The 20958-nt window shown below is 37.8% G+C and overlaps 4 protein-coding genes across 7 annotated transcripts; 2 read left to right on the forward strand and 2 right to left on the reverse strand.

Moving 5' to 3' along the window:
• The first annotated feature begins 874 nt into the window (after nucleotides 1-874).
• Nucleotides 875-3636, forward strand: LOC108805386 (protein SCARECROW). Its single transcript, XM_018577421.2, has 2 exons — nucleotides 875-2870; nucleotides 3093-3636. Exons 1-2 carry the CDS (start codon nucleotides 1396-1398, stop codon nucleotides 3520-3522), a joined length of 1905 nt encoding a protein of 634 aa, XP_018432923.2. The 5' UTR covers nucleotides 875-1395; the 3' UTR covers nucleotides 3523-3636.
• A 675-nt stretch (nucleotides 3637-4311) lies between these two features.
• Nucleotides 4312-10950, forward strand: LOC108862708 (SUPPRESSOR OF ABI3-5). 3 transcript variants are annotated; one of them, XM_018636931.2, is made up of 17 exons: nucleotides 4313-4471; nucleotides 4561-4644; nucleotides 4925-5022; nucleotides 5220-5260; nucleotides 5437-6124; nucleotides 6214-6285; nucleotides 6376-6468; nucleotides 6563-6642; nucleotides 6801-6936; nucleotides 7591-7675; nucleotides 7790-7881; nucleotides 7971-8039; nucleotides 8259-8438; nucleotides 8780-8954; nucleotides 9370-10194; nucleotides 10298-10482; nucleotides 10592-10950. In XM_018636931.2, the coding sequence occupies exons 3-17, from the start codon at nucleotides 4975-4977 to the stop codon at nucleotides 10778-10780; spliced, it is 2958 nt and encodes a 985-aa protein (XP_018492433.2). In that variant the 5' UTR covers nucleotides 4313-4471; nucleotides 4561-4644; nucleotides 4925-4974; the 3' UTR covers nucleotides 10781-10950. The 3 variants fall into 3 exon arrangements, with proteins under 3 accessions (XP_018492434.2, XP_018492433.2, XP_018492432.2); XM_018636932.2 differs by having other exon boundaries at nucleotides 4312-4644; nucleotides 5458-6124; XM_018636930.2 differs by having other exon boundaries at nucleotides 4313-4644.
• Nucleotides 10951-13116: 2166 nt separating this feature from the next.
• On the reverse strand, nucleotides 13117-16000 carry LOC108856214 (diphosphomevalonate decarboxylase MVD2, peroxisomal). Its single transcript, XM_018629977.2, has 9 exons — nucleotides 15688-16000; nucleotides 15161-15359; nucleotides 14968-15031; nucleotides 14661-14805; nucleotides 14278-14364; nucleotides 14025-14182; nucleotides 13886-13934; nucleotides 13562-13686; nucleotides 13117-13487 (listed from the first exon to the last, which is right to left on the reverse strand). Exons 1-9 carry the CDS (start codon nucleotides 15895-15897, stop codon nucleotides 13265-13267), a joined length of 1260 nt encoding a protein of 419 aa, XP_018485479.1. The 5' UTR covers nucleotides 15898-16000; the 3' UTR covers nucleotides 13117-13264.
• A 363-nt stretch (nucleotides 16001-16363) lies between these two features.
• On the reverse strand, nucleotides 16364-19672 carry LOC108857233 (probable sucrose-phosphatase 3a). Of its 2 annotated transcripts, none has more exons than XM_018631191.2 (8): nucleotides 19511-19672; nucleotides 19063-19368; nucleotides 18636-18737; nucleotides 18081-18275; nucleotides 17714-18004; nucleotides 17333-17522; nucleotides 16915-16987; nucleotides 16364-16834 (listed from the first exon to the last, which is right to left on the reverse strand). In XM_018631191.2, the coding sequence occupies exons 1-7, from the start codon at nucleotides 19568-19570 to the stop codon at nucleotides 16923-16925; spliced, it is 1209 nt and encodes a 402-aa protein (XP_018486693.1). In that variant the 5' UTR covers nucleotides 19571-19672; the 3' UTR covers nucleotides 16364-16834; nucleotides 16915-16922. The 2 variants fall into 2 exon arrangements, with proteins under 2 accessions (XP_018486693.1, XP_018486692.1); XM_018631190.2 differs by having other exon boundaries at nucleotides 16915-16961; nucleotides 19511-19669.
• Between the last annotated feature and the right edge of the window lie 1286 nt (nucleotides 19673-20958).

The following is a 20958-nucleotide window of genomic DNA, read 5'->3' on the forward strand; positions in this document are numbered from 1 at the left end:
TTAGACTGATACAAAAATCTCTAAAGTATTACTTCATATGTTTTTACATAAATTTCATTTTGACATTTTCACACAAATTAAAAAAAAATGTCGGAAATATATATAATTTGTTATTAGTTACATCTTTTTGACCAATATTATTTAAGATAAATAAAATTATTTATAAAATCAATATATTTTACAATTAATTTTCAGCTGAAAATAATTATAATTTTTTTTTTTGAAAAAGGGCTTTCTAAAAATAATTATAATTTACATTGAAATTGTAAAGTATTGAAATTGCAAAATGACAATTTTTGTATAACAAAAAGATATCAAAATAACATTTATTATATAATAGAGTAGTATCATTCGAAGTGAAATGGAATGATCTCACAATCATAAAACCTTAAAATTTCTTATCTATTTTCAGTTTATTACTTTAGCCCCCAAAAAAACATATCGAATACTCTGTTTTTAGTTAGAAAATTATGTTCCGTTTCCGCGAAAAGAAAAAAAAGTCTTCCCTAAGCAGTAACATTAATTGTAGAACAGTTTTTAATTATTTGAATTCAATTTCACATCCATTCCAACAAACAAAAAAAAAACTATAATCCGGTTTAGAACTAACCCTCTTTTTGTCTTGGCGTACATTATGATCAACTATGGCGTGGAAAATTGTGTTGAAAATTTGGTTGTCGTGTGGAATCTAATGGATATATTTTTGAGAGTTAAGTTTGATTTTGAATGTTCGACCCCCTCGTTGGGTCAAACACTAAAAATCAAACAATTAACAATCAAAAATATTAAAAGTCATTTTGTCGATTATTAGAAAAAGAATAATATATACTCTACCGGTTCAATTATACCAATGTAAATGTTATCTTCTTCTTCTTGTTGTTTTTGAGATAGGGAGAGAGTGGTGGAGGAAGAAACAAAGATGGATCGGCAAAAGGAAGAAGCTAAACAGGCAACGACGAACATCTCCGATCTCCCACCTAATCTCTTCCCCCGTTTATACTATTTTAAAACCAAAAATTTAATTAATAGAGAAAAAGAGAGAGAGAGAGAGAGAGAGAGAGAGAAGGAGTTAATACGAATAGAGGTAGAGAGAGTCATTAAAACCAATGAAGCGACATTCACAATAATTCGAAAAGGAGGAAGACGAGTTACATACGGCCAGGCTAGGCATCTCTCTCTATCTCTCGTCCACCAAAACAAATCTCTCTAACCTTTCCTCTACAAGAATCATCCTTCTCCCAACACACTCCCTTCCAAATTAAAACACTCTTTCTTTTTTCTATCTTCATCGGACATCGTGAAGAACAAAGAGTTAAAATTAAGAATCCCCATAAAGAGAGAGGGATAAGAAGAGTAGTCTATTTAAAACCATGCAATCTCACGACAACAACCTCCATGGCGGAATCAAGCGGTAGAACCACTTCTTCCGACAACACCAGCACCAACCGTACTGTTCCTCCTCTTCCTCCTCCTGCTTCAGCTATGGTGAGAAAGAGATTAGCTTCCGAGATGTCTTCATCTCCTTCCTTAAACAACAACCAACGTCTTCCCCCTCCTCACCGCGTCTCACACCTCCCTGACTCCTCCTCCAACTACATCATCACGCCTGACTCGACAACCCACCCGACACCACCCGTCTCCGTCTGCGGCTTCTCCGGCCTTCCGGTTTTTCCTTCCGACAACAACCGGACAACAACAGCCATGTCCGTACAACCAATGGAACAACAACAACAACAACAACAACAAGACTCCTCTGCTTCATCTTCTTCTTCACCAACGGTCTGGGTGGACGCCATCATCAGAGACTTAATCAACTCCTCAGCTTCGGTCTCTATCCCTCAGCTTATCCAAAACGTCAGAGACATCATCTTCCCTTGTAACCCTAACCTCGGCGCTCTTCTCGAGTACAGACTCCGCTCTCTCATGCTTCTCGATCCTCCTCCTTCCTCCGACCCTCCTCCTCCTTTCGACTCCATCTCTCAATACCATCAGATCTCCAACAACCCTTCTCCTCCTCCTCTAACACAACAACAACAACAACAACAGCCCAAACCTCCTCCTCCTCCTCCGGTTCAGCAGCAAGAGAGAGAGAACTCTCCACCACCGCCCGAGACTGTTACCACCACAAACACAAACACGGCGGAGGCGTTGAGAGAGAGAAAAGAAGAGATCAAAAGACAGAAACAAGACGAGGAAGGCCTCCACCTCCTCACTCTCCTCCTCCAGTGCGCCGAAGCCGTCTCCGCGGACAACCTCGAGGAAGCCAACAAGCTCCTCCTCGAGATCTCTCAGCTCTCCACTCCCTACGGAACCTCCGCGCAGCGCGTCGCCGCCTACTTCTCCGAAGCCATGTCCGCTCGCCTCCTCAACTCCTGCCTCGGCATCTACGCCGCCCTCCCTTCCCGCTGGATGCCCCAGACCCACAGCCTCAAGATGGTCTCCGCCTTCCAGGTCTTCAACGGGATCAGCCCCCTCGTCAAGTTCTCCCACTTCACGGCCAACCAGGCGATCCAGGAGGCCTTCGAGAAAGAGGACTGCGTCCACATCATCGATCTCGACATCATGCAGGGGCTTCAGTGGCCTGGTCTGTTTCATATACTCGCTTCTAGACCTGGTGGTCCTCCTCACGTGCGTCTCACGGGACTTGGTACTTCTATGGAAGCTCTTCAGGCTACTGGGAAGCGTCTTTCGGATTTCGCGGATAAGCTCGGCTTGCCTTTTGAGTTCTGTCCTTTGGCTGAGAAAGTTGGGAACTTGGATGCTGAGAGACTTAATGTGAGGAAGAGAGAAGCTGTTGCTGTTCATTGGCTTCAGCATTCTCTTTATGATGTTACTGGCTCTGATACACACACTCTATGGTTACTCCAAAGGTATACAAATAAACACTATAGTACCTTTCAATGTTGAAGGAAATTGCTAAGAGACTAATGACTAGGCGGGTATCTAGACCGATTTTTTAGAAAAATCATTTTGTTTAGGTCCGGTTTAGTGGCTAAACCAATTTTTAGAACACTGGTACATTTTGTCATTTTTTAACTATAAAACTGTTTTATGTTTAATGAAGGTTAATTAATGATTGGTATTTTGAACAGATTAGCTCCAAAGGTGGTGACAGTAGTGGAACAAGACTTGAGCCATGCTGGTTCTTTCCTTGGAAGATTTGTGGAAGCGATACATTACTACTCGGCGCTGTTTGATTCCTTGGGAGCTAGCTACGGAGAAGAGAGCGAGGAGAGACACGTGGTGGAGCAGCAGCTGCTGTCCAAAGAGATAAGGAACGTATTGGCTGTTGGTGGACCGTCGAGGAGCGGCGAAGTGAAGTTCGAGAGCTGGAGGGAGAAGATGCAGCAGTGTGGATTCAAAGGGATATCTTTGGCTGGGAACGCAGCGACGCAGGCGACGCTTTTGCTGGGGATGTTTCCGTCGGATGGTTATACTTTGGTTGATGATAATGGTACGCTTAAGCTTGGATGGAAAGATCTCTCGTTACTTACTGCTTCAGCTTGGACTCCTTGTTCTTAGATTTTTTATTTTTAGTTTTCTCTCTTTTGATTCACACAAACAATGCCCATAAATAGAGTCTTACTACTACTTTTTGTTTATGTAATGAGAAGAGAGGATTCTTAAGTTGTTTTACTTGGAGGATCATCAGAGGAAGTTGGTAGTGGCAGAAAGCGCATACAGCAAGTCGAACTTTCTGTTGTTGAATTAAGCATGCAAACATGTTACAGTACTATGCTAAATTGGGATCCACATTTTGGCTATTGGGCTAATTCAACCAGTCTTTTTTCTTACAACGTAAAGTTTTATGTCAGTCACTTAACGGACCGGTTCTGAGATTTTAGAAATTAGTAAAAAAAGTTTACAAATTTAGAGACTTATGTTTATGTAAGTTTTTCAAAACTATATGAAACTGAAAGCCAATATTTCACTTGCATATATGTCCATGACTGGCTCAGGTTAGTAACATAAAAACACGAACATCACATGTACAATGGATACAACAAGTCTAGTATTATTTTTGCTCATATCGGGTCCATGCTTTTAATTATTGGGGTTAGGCCCACAGTTTTAAACCCAACTGAACTAAACAAAATTTTGGTCCAGTTATCAGTTCTAAACCGATCGCCACATTTACAAAATTAATATGATTATCGGTTCGGTTCGGCAGGCTTTTCGCTTCTCAAAATTAAAGAAAACCGAAGTAACCGACCCGACAAGGCGTAACTGGGCCAATTGGTTCTTTATGTTAATTACCGATATAAATAACTTTTTTTTATCTTAATTGCCCTAAAAAGAGATTCGTATAAAAAAAAAAAAAAACACTGTCTCGCCTAATTTCATCTCGCTCTTCAACAACGACGAAATCTAATCTGGTTTGATTCTGCAAACCTCCTTAGCTCGAATTGATCGATTGCTTTCTGATTCGAGGTTCTCTGATATCATCTCTGGTGGCTGCGTTTCTGATTTAGTCAGGCTTGTCTTCTCTCTTCTCTGGTTCTTCGGTTGGTTCTCTATAAAATATCTGATTACAAAGTGTCTTTATTCCGCTGTTAGCAGACCTCAATCGTTTTCTTCCCATTCACGGCGTCTTCCTCCTGCTTTCAGCTTCACCCTGGATAAGAAAGACCTGAGGCTGTGGTGGTATGCTCTTATTTTTTCACTATTTGATTTCAGTTTATTCTTCTTTCATGGATGCATTCAATATTTTTGTATACCGAATCAGTGATTTTATGTTCTATCAATATCTGAATATTTCAATTTGGATAAAAATACTAAGGCCTAAATTTGTTACTTAGTTGTGTTGTTATAGCGACTACTTATAGCCAATTTCGAGTTGTTCATCAGTCGTGGGAGTTTTTTTTTTGGATTATATATGCATTAACGGATGCATGTTTGTTTGTTTTATGCGTGTGTGTTTCAGGAAAGGGCTTTGAATAAGTTTGTAAACATATTCTCTCATTTGGATTGGAAATGGATCCTGGTCGATTTGGTCGTCAGCAAGATTGGGATAATACCAGTGTAATTTGTGGTTTTCCTCCTTACATATATGGGATGATGATAAAACAAGATTTTTTTTAGGGATGTTGTCATTGTCCCCCTCATCCGAGGACTGAGAGACAGTGGGGAAAAAAATGAGCATGTGGATCGGATTTGGCTAACCTAGTATCAGTCAATCATGTTTGTTGCTGACATTGCTTATTCTCTTCAATTCACAGGCTCCGGAGGGTTATGGTCCTGAGCACGATCCAAACAACCGGTGAGTGCTACTCTAATTGGACTATTTGGTTGTAGTTTTTACTTCTCATAGGAATTAACCACTCGTATTTTTTTTTTTTTAATTTATTAACCACTCGTATTAATGTTCACTAGTTTGCATTTCGTGTAATATACTTCGGTTTTGCCTGCATTTTATTTTAATTTTTTTTCTTATAGGTTTGACGTATCATATGATAGGGGATATCGAGATGATGTCTACAATTATCCACCTGGACATGATATGGGTCCTTTGCCTCAGTCTAGAAGGCGAAACTCTGAGGAAAGTTATCCTCGTGAACTTCGTAGGCAAGAAAAGCCTCCCACAGAAACAAACTATGATGCTGGTTACTATCATGACACGGAAGTTGGGAATCGTAATGGATACTACCGTGATCAAGGACACGAAAGGTCTTCACGATATGATGGCCGTGATGACTACTCTTCCAGTAGATCTAGAAGCTACCATCATAACAGAGATGATAGCCGAGGAAAAGATTATGATTATGCTCGCCGGAGTTATGATTCTGATTATGAAAGGGGCAGTGTTAGAGATGTCAATAGGAGGAGCGGGGATTCGCAGGATAGAGAACGGAACTCACGTGATAGAGAGCGGGGTTCACGTGATAGAGAAGGGGACAATAGATCTTTCAGCCGCGAAAGAGATGTGAGTCCACATAGGAGATACGAGAAATCTCGATCTGGATCTGCTGGACGTGATGGTTTCTCTAGATCAAGATCAAGATCTCCAAGAGGTAGGAGCCATGGGCGAAGTTACCGGGAGGACAGCTTCGAGGGAGATCACTGGCATGGAAGTGAGAGGCGAAGAGACTATGAAGATAGACATGACCAAGATCATTTTTCTGCTGTATATATTATTCTCCCAACCCTGGTTTACATTATTTGTTCCAAGGACATTTTAAAAATCCTTTCCTATATATTTATGGTTTTTGCTAGACCCCATCCGCCACTGTTGTTGTGAAGGGTCTCTCAACGAAATCAACAGAAGAAGATCTATACCAGCTTCTGGTAATCTCTTGTTCATTTTACGGATTCGTATATCCTTAGGGTTGAACAATTTTCCTTGCATGATTTCATTGTTCCCTTATGCATTACTAGGCTGAATGGGGTCCTCTGCATCATGTCCGTGTGATTCGGGAGCAAAGTTCTGGAATTTCTCGTGGATTTGCATTTATTGATTTCCCCACAGTGGTATTTACTTTACACTAGGTTGTTAGTTCCTTGTGGCCTGATCTCGTGTTCCGTTTAACCCACTAAATGCAATTGTGTATATTTTCCTGTGCAGGATGCCGCACGCAACATGATGAACCGAGTTGAGCATGATGGTATAATTGTGGATGGAAGGAAGCTGATCTTTCGTTACAGGTCTTTTATTGTTACTTGACTTTGATTTCGATTTATATCTAGAATTTGTGGCGGACCATTGGTTCATAAGATTCAAACAAAAGGTCCTTGAACTTTTTTAATACCATACGCTCAGTTAGTTGTATAGCATTCGTTGACTGAATTGCGGTGTTGAGCAGCACACCGAGGCCTGGTGTACCCCGTAGGCAGGAAAATGCTTCTAGGCGCGGTTATGGTGGCAATATAGTTCCTTCAGATTGGATATGCACAATCTGTGGTTGTATCAATTTTGCGCGGCGAACCTCTTGCTTTCAGGTTTGTGCATTGTTGGGAAAAAAGTTATATATACTTCATAGTGAGTGCTAGAGTATAAACCCATCTGAAACTGCAGATGAAGTTATGCATATTTCATTTTAGGAATAGAACTGCTCCTTGAGGTTGTCATGAGTTAGTGGTGACAATACCACCAAAGATAGAACTGATAAAACCCTCAGGATAAACTGTTTTGTGCCCCGAAAATTGTTTTCAGTGGAAAACATGTATTCTCAATTGGCACTCAATATTTGGGACTAGGGTGACATACATATATCGGTAATAGTGGTATTTGAACACGTTATCTTTACGTAGAGGCGTTTGATATGCGTACCTTCCATTTAGTTTGGTTAGCAGTAAATAAAGCTTTCATACATCAAAAGTCAAAAGAGAACGTATGTAACAACCCAACTCCTTGAACTGGTATTTACTAATGGATTATGTTACATTTTTCGTTCTGCTTGTGTGAAATCAAAGTGTTCATTAATTGTTCAGTGTTGTGGTGGTACATTGTATTATGTGTCCCTTATTTGTTATGCAGCATTCTGTGTCTTGATTATTGTTAGAACACTAAAAAAGCTGAGGTGCTATTATAATATGGCAGAAGCGGTTCGTTGGCATTATGTAAATCTCTATGATCTCTTTCTTTTTACGCAGTGTAATGAACCAAAGACCGATGATTCTCCTTCAGCTGACGTAGGTTTACCCAACTCAACATTGGGAAAACGAAGTTCTGAATCAGGTTTCTGATAAACATTTTCTTTAAGATGTTTTACGTGTTAAAGGTTATTATAGTTATTGCATATCTGTACACATACCATTTATGCCTGAGACGATTTTCTTATTTTCCTTTCAGGTCCAACTCATGTCTTAGTTGTACGCGGGTTGGATGAAGATGCTGACGAGGAAATGATTCGGTATGAATTTTCCAAACATGCTCCTATCAAGGTAGACAAAAACCCTTTTGGATTCATGTTTAATAAGATATGCACTTTTACGTCAGTTGACCTGGTGTTTCTCTTTGTATCATTTTGTAGGATCTTCGTCTTGTCAGAGACAAATTCACGCATGTTTCACGAGGATTTGCATTTGTGCATTTCTTTTCGGTAAGGTCTCAAAGCAAAATTGGTTGTTGCACTTACTAGCTCCGGTGTTGTGTTCCTCGTATTCTATCTTCTTATTCCCTTCCCCTTGCTGACAAGTCAATTGCAAGTGTACCTTTAATATATTCAAATATCTATTTTCTCCAGTTTATATAAGCTATTTGACTACTTTTTCATTTAGCTATAAACTTGACACAGAAAAATATGATTATACTCGTGTAGGTTGAGGATGCTACCAAGGCACTTGAAGCAACAAACGGAACAATCCTTGACAAGAATGGTAAAATCCTGAGAGTCGCATATGCAAAGAGCGTTCATGGTTCTGGAACTGGTATACCAGCATCATCTCACGCCAGCAACCTCGCTGCTGCAGCAATTGAAGCAGCAGCATTTTCTCAACAGGTATCTGAATATTGTTTTCATCTAGTTTCCCTCGTTTGTATTTGTTGGTCGCACATTGATTCTTAGTTAAATTTGATCTTCTAACATTATGGTTATGTAATGAAACAAAGCTAGGCTAGTTTTCACTGGAGTTTGTCAATCAAGTGTACTAGAAGACGCAATTATGTTTTTATTAACCAAAAGAAAAACAAAAGTTCTGCCTGAATGTTGTTAATACAATGTTTCAACATAAATATATTTCTAACGAGGCTGATTTCTTGGATTAGTTTTTCTTCCAAAGATTGTCATGCTTATGATTCTTGTGCTCTCTGTGAATGGTTATTTCTCATTTTCTTTATTAGTATGACGGTGCGGGATGGGCTCCAAAGGAATATAATCATGATGAGAAACAAACTGGAGGGCAGGGCCAGGGCATTGGGCAAATGGCTTCTGCTCCACAATCTGGCTACGTGTGGGATGAAGCATCTGGTTATTACTATGATGCTGCTTCTGGATATTACTACGATGGAAATTCAGGTTTGCATTTTCTTATGTCTCTAAATGTTTAAGTGTATTATTTTGCAAGATAGTTTTCTTGCCAATTAGTATTCATCTGATATAGCCCATTTTTGCTATTTTGGCTATTGTGTAACACAAGGTTTCAGGATATCCTGTAGCTCTTTGATTCTAAATGCATTAAAACAGTAACTTGGAGATACGCAATTTATGTCATAAGTAGACTTCGAAGTTTTGCAGAGTTAGGCCTTATTACTATGTGTGCCTTGAAAATTCGCATCTGATAGAGAGCTATTATTTTTTTTTTTTGGTAATCATTAGTCATCTAGACTTGATGTGTATGTGGTGATAGTAAACTTGGCTTCGCCGGTCTAATAAGAGGGTCGTATGTTACTACTAAGTTAGTTGTACTAAACATATGCTTCTAAATATGCAGGTCTTTATTATGACAGCAATAGTGGGGTTTGGTACTCGTATGATCCTCAAGCGCAACAATATGTTCCTTGTCCTGATCAGAACAATGAGAGTAAATCAACTGAAAAACAACCAGAGTCTACCAAGACGGAGAAATCCAATCAGCAAAAAGTTATTATCTCTGCAGCTGCTACCCCCACCGTAGAAAAGGCCGTCTCCTTACCAGATGCGGTTCAGGCGGCTGCAGCAGCAGCAATTGCATCGGAGAAGAGAGAAAAAGAAAGACTGAAGGAAATAAAACTTGCATCAAAGAGCAGCATACTGGCTAGCAAGAAAAAAATGAGTAATGTTTTAACAATGTGGAAGCAGCGGACCAGTGAAACACAAACGCAACGTCCCTCACTTGGTGGTGAAAATCCACCACCTACCGTTCTGGCTGAAGCAAGGTCGTCTTTCTCCACTGCACAATCCAAGGGCAAGCTGACATCTGATACAGTGATTGCAAAGGAGAGATCTACCTCCAATCATGGAGTTGCTGCAATGACATCAACTCCCACTACAGAAAGCTCGAGTAGCAGTAAAGCAGGAGCACCTTTGATGGGGGTGATGAGAGGTTCGTTTGGAGGAACTTCTTCCTCAGCTAATGTACAAGTGCCTCCGGTTTTACCTTCTGCTCCTTCCCCTTCGGTTCCAGTTTCTGGGAGTGGGAGAAGAAGGTTCTCTGAAAAGCCGACTGCAGTGCCTACTCACAGAGACCAACCTCAGACATCATACAGGGACCGTGCTGCAGAAAGAAGAAACTTATATGGTTCATCAGCTCCAAGTGAAAATGATGTTATGGGTTCAAGTAAGCGTCCTTTGGGTCTTCTCTCTTTTTCACATAAATAAAAACTGGTAATGAGGAGTTATATTATAGTAACATAATGGGGGAAAACGATGTTTGAATGAAGGTGAAGATATTACGGGGTTAAGAAAAGGCGCATCGGATCCAACACCTTTCCCTCCTGGTGTGGGCGTACGTGGGATTACGACGACGGAAGCCAGTAGTTTCGATGTAATCACAGAAGAGAAAGCAATAGACGAAAGTAACGTGGGAAACAGAATGTTGAGGAACATGGGTTGGCAAGAAGGATCGGTAAAATTTTGAAAAAAAAAAAAATCATTAATCTAACGTTATAATATATGGTGGTTAATGGTAAATAAGAAGCGAGTGGGTGATGGTTGGTTTGTTTGGTTAAGTGCAGGGTTTAGGGAGAGACGGGAGTGGAATGAAAGAACCAGTGCAAGCACAAGGCGTTGATAGGAGAGCAGGACTTGGGAGTCATCAGAAGAAACTTGATCCTGAGTTTGAGGCTCAACCTGGTGATACCTACAGAACTGTTCTCCATAAGAAAGCTCTTGCTAGGTTTCGTGAAATGTCTGACAATAATTGACTGTTGAGACTTGAGAGTGGTTTTGTGTTTGTAAACTGGAGTTGGGAGCTTTTGTGCGTTGGTGGGTTGTGTTTAAACTGAAAAACTGATTTTAGTTTTGCTCTCTAGCTTGAACTAAGTGATCATAAATTATTTGGGATTATATTTACATAAAATATTATTACAAGCCATGGCTATGCTAGACATCACTATCGTCAGCTCTGTATCTATCTTGCCTCGGCTGCTCTTGCCTCGGCGCTGTATGTTTACAAGCCATGCCTATACTAGATATCACTATCGTCAACGCTGTATATTTGTATATTGTATACAAATATACAATGTACTCACGAACCTCACAGCATCTTCTTCAGTATACAAATTCTATTCCGACCTTCTCTCTTTCATCAACCTTTAAAACTCCTAAAATCAATAAAGGAGAGAGACGAGAGTGACAAAGAAAACTGAAACAATGTCTTACTCTTCCCTCAAACTGCCAATCTTTCTCATTCTCTCTCATCCATGCCGCTGTAGGTACGTATACTTGTATAGAAATCTCCCACTGTTAAAACCAAAATCATGATCAAGAACGCTAAAATGTTTTCCATATTTGTTTTTTCAAAAAGTACATTTTGACTGATTACACGACTGATTTAAGATAAACCATAGAAAAAGAAAATCGTTTATGTGAACATTTCATTTTTTTCCTTTATCAGTCTATGTTTTGCTAAATAAAGTTTACGATAATCTCTATTTATTTTGGAATGTTTTTGTAATTTTATTTCATTATTTTCTGTGTAAACAATATATTTATTTTCAAAAACTCAATATAAAATTTAAACATTATATTCAACTTTAAATCCCAGTATTTATAATATAATTGAATAAAAACCTAAAGTATATACTTAAAACTTTAATGTTTTAAACTTTAATATTTATTTTACCAAGTAAAATAAATATAAGCATAATAAATCTTATAGTTTATATACAGACCTAGACACATTGAACATGACACACCGATATCAAAACTCAATAACGTATGAATCTGTAACAAAAACATAAATAATTATGTTTATAACATTGCTGGAAATAAAATTATATAGTTATGAAGAATAAAAACTCGCGCGGATCAAAAACTAGTTGGTCGTTAAAACAAAATTAAATTGATCGGTAAAACAAAGATTCGAAAAAGATACCAGTTAAGTACACGAATGAAGACTCATAGTTTAGCTTTAGAGATTTCTATTTGGGATTCGCCGTTTGCTTTGTACTAGCGGCCATCGCAAAATGCCTGATGAGGGGTGGGAACACAAATTGGAGCTATACATCGCCGGTCCTAGCTCCGCCGGAAAAGTTAGGCGGAAGCTCCGGTTGAAGCTCTGGCGGACCAAGAAGTTGATTTCGTCTGACTTCGAGTTTGAAGTTAAGTCTTATGAAAAAACTACTCTATAATGGCCAGGACCGTCTAATAACATGTGTTATTGGAGCGGTCGAATAGAATCCAGATCTAAAAATAAAAAATAATATTAAGAAATTTTCAAAAAAAGATAAGCAAATATAGTTGAAAATTTCAAAAATTTAGATATAGTTTTAAATTTATAGTTTATAATTTGAATGGAAACCTGAAATATATATAGATAAAAATATTAACTCTTAAACCTATTTAATTACATATTAAAATATATAATTAAGATTTTTTTGAACAGGGCCTTAATATAATTTGAGACAGCCCTGATAATGGCTATACTAGAAGCAAATGTATTAAACCACCTTGTCTAATATTCTCCTCTGAATGTATGAAGCAAATCTATTAAACCACCTTGTCTAATATTATATCTTTTTCCTTTGAATGTCATGATCATATTCTCATGTGTAAGCTATGAATTAATGTTGATACCATTAACCCAGGCTGCCTCGTACACTTTCTTCTTACAACCAGAAGCTTCGCACTAACCCAATGATCCTGACTTATAAGTTATAATCATGCGCTGAACCTCTGAAAACTTCACTCAAATATTAACCATTAACCTTTTAATCGTCATAAGATTGCCGCAACCCATCAATATGCAGAAAACCATTGCTTCATAAAAGCTCATATAGTACTTTCTTCTCAAAATCACAGAGCTTTAAACATTTCTCATATAGTCCAAAATCATTTGTTTCCAAACGCTGATGGGATGGTTGAAGAAACTGTAACTTTTGCCTATATTCCCCAAGCTTCTCACTTCATTCAATTTGTTAACATTTTGTTTAGATTTGGGAAAAGGAAAATTGTACAATTAGTAGTATCTATTTATTTATGTATAATGTATGCATTTCTTTTATTTTCTCGCAATTTATTTTTTTAATATATGTTGCAGTGTAGTAAAAAATGTATTAGGGTAGTAAGAAAGCTAGCAGTAGTAGAAAACAACGAGTTTGCACTTATTCTGGCACAAATATCAGTTTCTTAAAACTTGCAGTTAAATGATGGTGATAATCATAACATTTGAAGCAGAGACAATGCTCTCATTTGGGAAGGCCGGTTACCGGATCGAGAAGAGCTTGAGTCTGGTCGGGAAGCACGACGGGACCTCTTCCAGGTCTAGTGCATATAAAATAACTGACTTCTCCTTTTTGATCCTGAGATCCAATCTTGTCTTTCATTTCAGGTGGAGGTTGCAGATTCTCAACACTCTTTGCTCCCTCTAATCCTGCCTCCTTTAGAATCGAATTGTCTCCCACTACGTAACTGGTGAAATCAAAGATATGTTAAAAACTCACCAAAAACCGCAGTAAAAAAGTCACATGGTTTATTTATGTTACCTCTTCATATCAGTGTCAGACTTAGGAGGGAAATAGTAGAGAAGCCCCTGGAGAAGTTGAACAGCTACCTTTCTGTTGCGTGCAATCAGTACAGCATTTGGACCAGCATCAAATGTGTAAGCAACCTGTCCAGATTTTAAGTTATTCAAGTTATATATGTTGTTGTTGTTTATATACTTGAGGAACTCAAAACAGTTTTTTCGGGAATGAGATTTGAGCTAAAGGTGGTCCTGTTCTATCTCAAATCCTAATGCTTGAAAAACAAATATTGGAACTAACAGATGATCAAAAGGTCGAGCAAGAAACAGCTAAGTAGGACTTTACCTGTGGAGTCCCTTCAGAACGGTTCCACTTTTCAACTAAGCTAATTATCCTGGGGAAGGAGTTAACGGCTTGATATTAAGAGTAAAAATTAAAAAAAAAAGAAGCAACAGCATATATAACTGTCAAAATAGAAAAATACCTGTGGGAGGTGTCATTCATGTAAAATATGGGTGGAGATGTATCTAGACAAACAGCATGGAACTGGTTACTGTCTGTGCAGCTCAGTTGGGTAAACGATGCAAAATCTTGGTTTTTAATAGCTTCCTCCATTTGCACAATCCGTTTCGGCACAACTTCCTACATACAGAGAAAGTAAAAAAACAGAACTTGAGGTTAAACAGTTAGTACATAAGAATATAGTTTCATCAAACACATCAAGAAGAGAACCGGACTTTTGCTCTGTGCTGTAAAAGCAAACTCGTCTCAACACTTTCTCGCATTCCAGAGGTGCTGCTCGTTTCCTTCTGCCGTGAACTTACCTGAGTGTAGCATAAACTTAAACCAGTTACAAATACATATTAACAAAGAAGCTGTCAGAGGCTACACAGAAAAATAATAAGCAAGGATTGTCAAAAAGTTGAGATCATATTTTTGAGCTTATCTTTATCATTCCATAACTGCAGAAGAGTGTGCTCGTATGAATATATATTATTTACTAATGTTCAGATTAAGCCACTCGGTATCGACTCCTAGCAAATACTTATAAATACTTGAAATAACTGTACGACCAAGTCTAAAAGTCAACACTTAGATGAAAGATTCATACAACTCATACCACAGCAATGATGATAACAAGATCATCCCAATGCTTCTCATCTGCAAGTTGAACTGCAACGCTATCACTTCCATCTTCTTTGCTTCCCATTTTCCACTTGACAAATCCACCAAACAAACTACGGCAAGCACTTCCTGAACCTTGCCTACATAAGAGAACGAAAGTTAAAACTGCGTATACCAGTTCCACTTATTATCTAGAAGAATGTCAGATTTCACGTAATTCAACAAAAAAAAAGGACAACTTTGTACTGTTACCACTGATGTATATAATCAAATGTAAGGAAGGAAGTGGACAACATATGTACCTGGCTATCGCAGAAAGCTGGCTTAGATCTTCCTCTACATTCATCAACTTTGCAAGAGAGAAAACTGTAAAGAAAAATAACAAGTTTTGAAATTAAACTAGTAAGCCATGTTCAAGCTCATGATCAAGTTCGGAAATTTGTAAATATCTTCATCATCATCATCAGAGAGAAAAAAAGTCCAACAAGAATATACCTAGACAAGCAAATCCAGCAGCTGAAGAAGCTAAACCAGCAGCTGTAGGGAAGTTGTTATGAGAAGCAATATGCAGATTCAATCTCTCCCAATCTTTCTTCTCAATCTTCACACCTTTCTCCTTGTCTTCGACATCACCACCACGGCTTCGAATCTCCCTCAAACAGTTCTGGTACCTACTCCCCGATAGAGAGATCTCCTACACTTAACACAAACAAACATTAACAACGACCTTTCCCTTCCTAAACTACTACATTTCTATTAGAGTTGTGGTGGTATTCAGATCCGGTTTACTCTGAACCGACTCTAATTGTACCTGGTTATGTATAAGATTATATCTCTCCTATGTCAAGTAACTGATTCTGTTACGAGATGAATAAGTAAACCGTGTTCTTCGTCTCTACTAACATGAAACTAACATGGTTAGACTCGGTTTATAGTAAACCGGACTATACACATTTTTGAATACTACACCACAATCCATCCTTGAATTCGATAAAATGGGGAATCTCAGCAAAGTGTATTACCTTGCCGTTGAGCCACATTCGATCCCGATCGAAAGCGGGACTGACGGCGACGGTGGTGACGGTGCAGAGGTGATCGGGATCGAGAGTTACGCTGATGCTGTCGTTTACGGGGAGGATCCGGACCTCGTCTCTCTTTCCCCAATACTTAATCACCGCGATGTTCGTCGGAGTTTGAGCCGTCACCGTGTGCACCCATTTCTCCGCCGCCATAAGAAGTGATCTTCGTCGTTTGCGCAGAGAGAGAGAGATCTGGAGAGAGTTTTCAAGAGACGGAGAATTCGAAACTGTACAAAAGGCGAGTCATCACACCTGTAACGAAATATTAAAGTGTTATTTTATTCAAATTAAAAAAATTAAGGTCATTTGAATCAAATGCTATAGTTTTTAGCCTTTTTTTGTTAAAAAACACTAAAATTTAACCTAACAAGATTTTGAGAAAAAGAGTTATAGGTACCGGTAGACATTGAACAAATTTATTAATCTACACTATTTGTTAATTTATTAAATATTAATTTATAGAATTTCTACATTCACTTTTCACTAGTATCACTGAGTAATCCTCGTAGGATCGAAGAAAATGTCGTTATGTCGTTTTAGTTCCGAACTGAGTGAGATTGAATCAAAACCGGAATAGTAGATCTCTTGATGAAGAGAAAAAACTGGAACCAAACCGAAATAGTACAAAACAATCCATGTAAACCAAAAAAATCAAACACGAATTCTTTCTTAGTCATCAGTGTCATGAAGACAACAATCAACAAGTATGGAAAAAAAAAAAAAAAAAAAGTATGAAACAAAGGAGCAAACCAATCAATGCGTTAGCAGATTACATGAACCAAATAAATGTAGGGTTTTGTTGTAGAGACCCCAGGAACTCTCCCTGTCCAGTTATGAATCCAGTACAGACCACAATCTTCCTTATTTATTATTTTCAACATATGTAAAAAAAAGAGTATTAGTGAAACCAATACATAACACAAAACAAACACGTATGCTCTTCTGGTTAGTTCTTGTCCCAAACAGGTGAAGTATCGGCTTGATATGTCAGTATCCAGTTTCAGAAAATCCATTTTTCCTGATCATCTGAACAGGAACCATCTAACCATGATTGTTGGATGTGCATCCAAGTCAGCTTTTCCTTTTCCTCCTTTTACATTTTACACCTCATTTTCAGATTTTTCAAATCAATCAAGTCAGTCTTTTAAAATGACATGAATCAATGTTTACCTGACAACTTAGTAAGACTCTCGTCGAACATGACCGTACTTTTCCATCTGAATACAACCCAAAACAAACAAGACTAAAACATTTTAAAAGCAAACTTCAACGGTAAATTCCCTTATGATGAGGAAACAAACGAATCAACATCTTTTTTTATCACTTTCAAAAAAAAAACAAAGATCAAACAAATCTTTAATACTTCCTAGACAAACACATCAAGAAGAGTTTAGATATCGATTCCTCAACCATACAAGTCACAAGTAGAATCTAATCTGAAACACAAGTAAACATTACAAAATAGGAAGAAAAATGAATCTAGTATGATATGACAACGGTGATTGGTAATTTGGTAAGGCAAACAGAATAAAAGGTCTGAAACTGAAAATATAATTGAAATAGTAACTTAAATTACTAGATTTCTTACCAGATAACTCATGCTTGTCAAATTTTACAATCCATGTCTCTGGGCTGATAAGAGAAGACGAGACTCTATCCAGCCAAACGCGAAACTGCTTCTCCTTCCCTTCCTCCCCATGTAAATTGTCCAAATCATCTATCCACTCATGTATCAGTTTCTCCACTCCAGACGGATGAACAAACATACCAAGTGGACTCTGAAACATTGCAAAATCAAAACAGTTTAGCCAAATTAATCAGTGTATATGGCACAGCCAATCAAGAACATTTTTAAAACTACACTTGAAACATTACTCAAATGCTCCCTCGTCTTCAATAGTTCTCAAGAAAGTGTAGAAGAGTGACAAACATCATGAAAAATGTGAAGTATTAGAAGAAAAACACTTACGGAGAGCGATTTCAAGTTCTGAAGATACTTATCAGACTTCTCCACCTCTCCACGGCGCCATTTCTCGTAAAGCAAATAAAACTGAACCACCTCATGAGCAGGATCCAAAACTTCCACGTGGAAGTTTTCAGTATCCAAAACATCTCTCGGAGAGACGCTTGGTCCCAGATTAAACCTCTGTAAGGCTTCTATCATCCCAGCTCCACATCTCTCGGACGCAAGAATTATCTTCGGGTTGTCCTTTGCATTCTCCTCGTGCCATTGCAGTAGTTCTTTGTGCGAATTGCTAACCTTAAAACAGTTAAAACAGCATCAACAACTACCGCCAATCAAGTTCATAACACAGTAAAGAAACTAACTAACTAACCATTACACCATATGCTTGAGGAATGTTGAAGAGCTCGGCATCGTTTCCAGAGTCACCACAAACAAGTATGTTACAAGGCTGCTTCCCTTCGCTCTCCAGCTTTTCAAGTAGATAAGTCAGAGCACCTCCTTTGCCAGATCCTTTTGGTAAAACATCGAAAGCATAGTCGTTGCTGTAGACCAGCTTCACATCCACCTATACACAAACTTAACTTATCAGTGTTCTAAAAATCGGTCTAGGCGGACAGATCGGATCTAACCGAAATGATTTTTCTTAAAATGATTCTTTAAAGTAAAAATCGGTCTAGGCGGACAGATTGGATCTAACCAAAATGATTTTTCTTAAAATGATTCTTTAAAGAAAAAATCGGTCTAGGCGGGGCAGATCGGATCTAGACGTCCACCTAATCAATAATTCTCTATAAAACGCCTAATCAGAGTATCAATTTCTTGAACATTAGAACTTATACCACTGTCAGCATCAAAAGGAAGAATCTATGAAAATAATAGCCATCAAAATTCAAATGAGGAGTACAGTACACAAACAAAGTCTCACCCCACGCTCCAATAATCTCCCAGGAAGAACCTTCATAATTTCCACAGCATGTTCTCTTCCCACAAAGAAACTCACTTTGTGCTCCTCTTGGCTCTTAACTGGCTATAACAGACCAAAGACAAAGAGCTTTAGAACAACCAAATTGCTGTGTTACAGCATAGCAATTCACGCAGTAAAACAAAACCCACAACCAGTTTCATCTATGCCAGTTGCTATGTTAAGAGATGCTTTAAGAATGTTGTAATTATAAAGTCAAAGTCAACGCAGCCAAGAGCCAAAACATCAATTACTCAAACACGACAAGGCAAAACAGGAAACGAAACTCATTGTAATGACAAAAAAAAACATGAAAGTCAAAGTCAACGCAGCCAAAGAACCAATATATCAAATACTCAAACACGACAAAGACAAACACAGGAAAGATTACCTGCGGTTCGAGTTCAGGGAACTTGGAAGTTTCCTCGAGGACAATCTCTCTGTTCCACATTTCACCCATACGAGCCACCCAAACATCATCCGACACCATGGATTCTTCACCGCCGTACGCAATCTCGGAACCGACGGAAGTGATGGCGATGTCAGGAGTCAACAAGGGCTTCTTGTTCCTCAGACTCAAGTAAGAACGCATAGACCTTCCGGTGGAGTAAACAAGGAGCGAGTCATGGCGGTAGTGAGCCTCCCACAGCGCATTGAATCTAAGGAGATCGGTGTTCTCAGGATCATCGTGATCAACCTGAGGATTTGGAGAATTATGTTTTTCTTGGAATCTTTTTTTTTTTTTTTTTTTGCTAAAATTTGGTTTTTCTTGGAATCTTGAAATAAAGGTATAAAGATTCTTGAAGTCAGAAATGTTGCGAGAGGAGTTAGGAACCTACCAAAGTGCAATCAAGATCTGTGACTAGTATGAGCCGTGGTGGACCATCAAGCCTATCCATCGTTTTCCCCCAAAGATGAGAGACTTCCTTGACTTCTTCTCCTCTTGAATACTTTTCCTAGATTTTGTTTTGTCTTTCTCTGTAAGAAGACTTCGTTTATATATCAGGCCAGTTTTTCTAAAAACTATATAAAAAATGACTGTTGCTGATGGTATATATAAAAAAATTGAGTTGGTTGTATATGTTGACAAAAAAAGAGTTGGTTGTATACATGTTTAGGCATCAACTGTAATATTTGTTTAGAAGAATTATGGTTTCCACATGGTTGTTAAGATGAATGAAACAGAGATTAGTAGAATATGGATAATAAGGGAAGAAACCTATTTACACATTAGAACTATCATATAGTACAAACATACATATTTTTTCAACCTCGTCTTAATTGCACACAGTTTAAGTTTAATAACCTATTTCCACACACGATAAAAATTTGAAACTCGTTTTCACGCAGACCAAGATTTGGTTTGGTTTTAATAGTTTATGATCTGGATCGATAGTGAACCAACTCGTATCGGTTGATATTAGTACAGCCCAACCCAAAAAATTATATTTTAGGGTTTGATTTTTTTAAAAAAATTGGATCTTGTGTCTGTTTATTAGATCCAATTATACTAGGTTAATTTAATATGGTTTAAATTCTCTAACCAGCTAGTAATCTGGTTTACATAAATCAGTCATTGGTTAAGTTTAGGGTTCAAGGAACAATAACCAATTTTAAACCACTATTTGTTGGTAAAGTTCAGGTGGAAACGGTTTCGAACTTTTATCATGTGTGGAAATAAGTTGTGAAAGTTAAATGATGTGCAATTAGAACGAAATTTAAAGATTATATATATTTGTTACTATATGATAGTTTTGGTGTGGAAATAGATCATCTTTCTGGATAATAGAGGAATAGTTTTCATTCATTCATTCCTCTTATAGAATCAGTTTGGGCACGAGGCTTTGCTGTCTGCTTGACGTTCATCACTAGCAATGAGAATATGATTGCGAGTTTGCTCATAACCGTCATTAAGTCTTATGAGAAAATAATATTGTGTTCGTTCTTGAAGAGTTTTTTCAAAGAGCAATACCACATTCACATTTGTCGCAAGTACTAATAGATAATTTGAAATAGTTTTTTTCTTATAATCTTGAATTTTAGTATATTATAATTAGTGAAATACATTTTTTAAATACAAAACAGAGTTATATCTCCAAAAATAAAACCGGCGGAACATAGTTTCTAGAGACAAATGATGTTGAGATAATAATTAAGTTATCAAATTTTAAAAATAACTAGATTTTGACCCGCCCTTAAAAAGGGCGGGTATATTTTTTGTTGGAAAATTATTTTACGTAATAAAAATTATGATTTCTGATAAATTATATATTTTAAATTTTTATGA

This window comes from Raphanus sativus, chromosome 5 (assembly GCF_000801105.2).
Source record: "Raphanus sativus cultivar WK10039 chromosome 5, ASM80110v3, whole genome shotgun sequence".
NCBI classification, from domain to species: domain Eukaryota; kingdom Viridiplantae; phylum Streptophyta; class Magnoliopsida; order Brassicales; family Brassicaceae; genus Raphanus; species Raphanus sativus.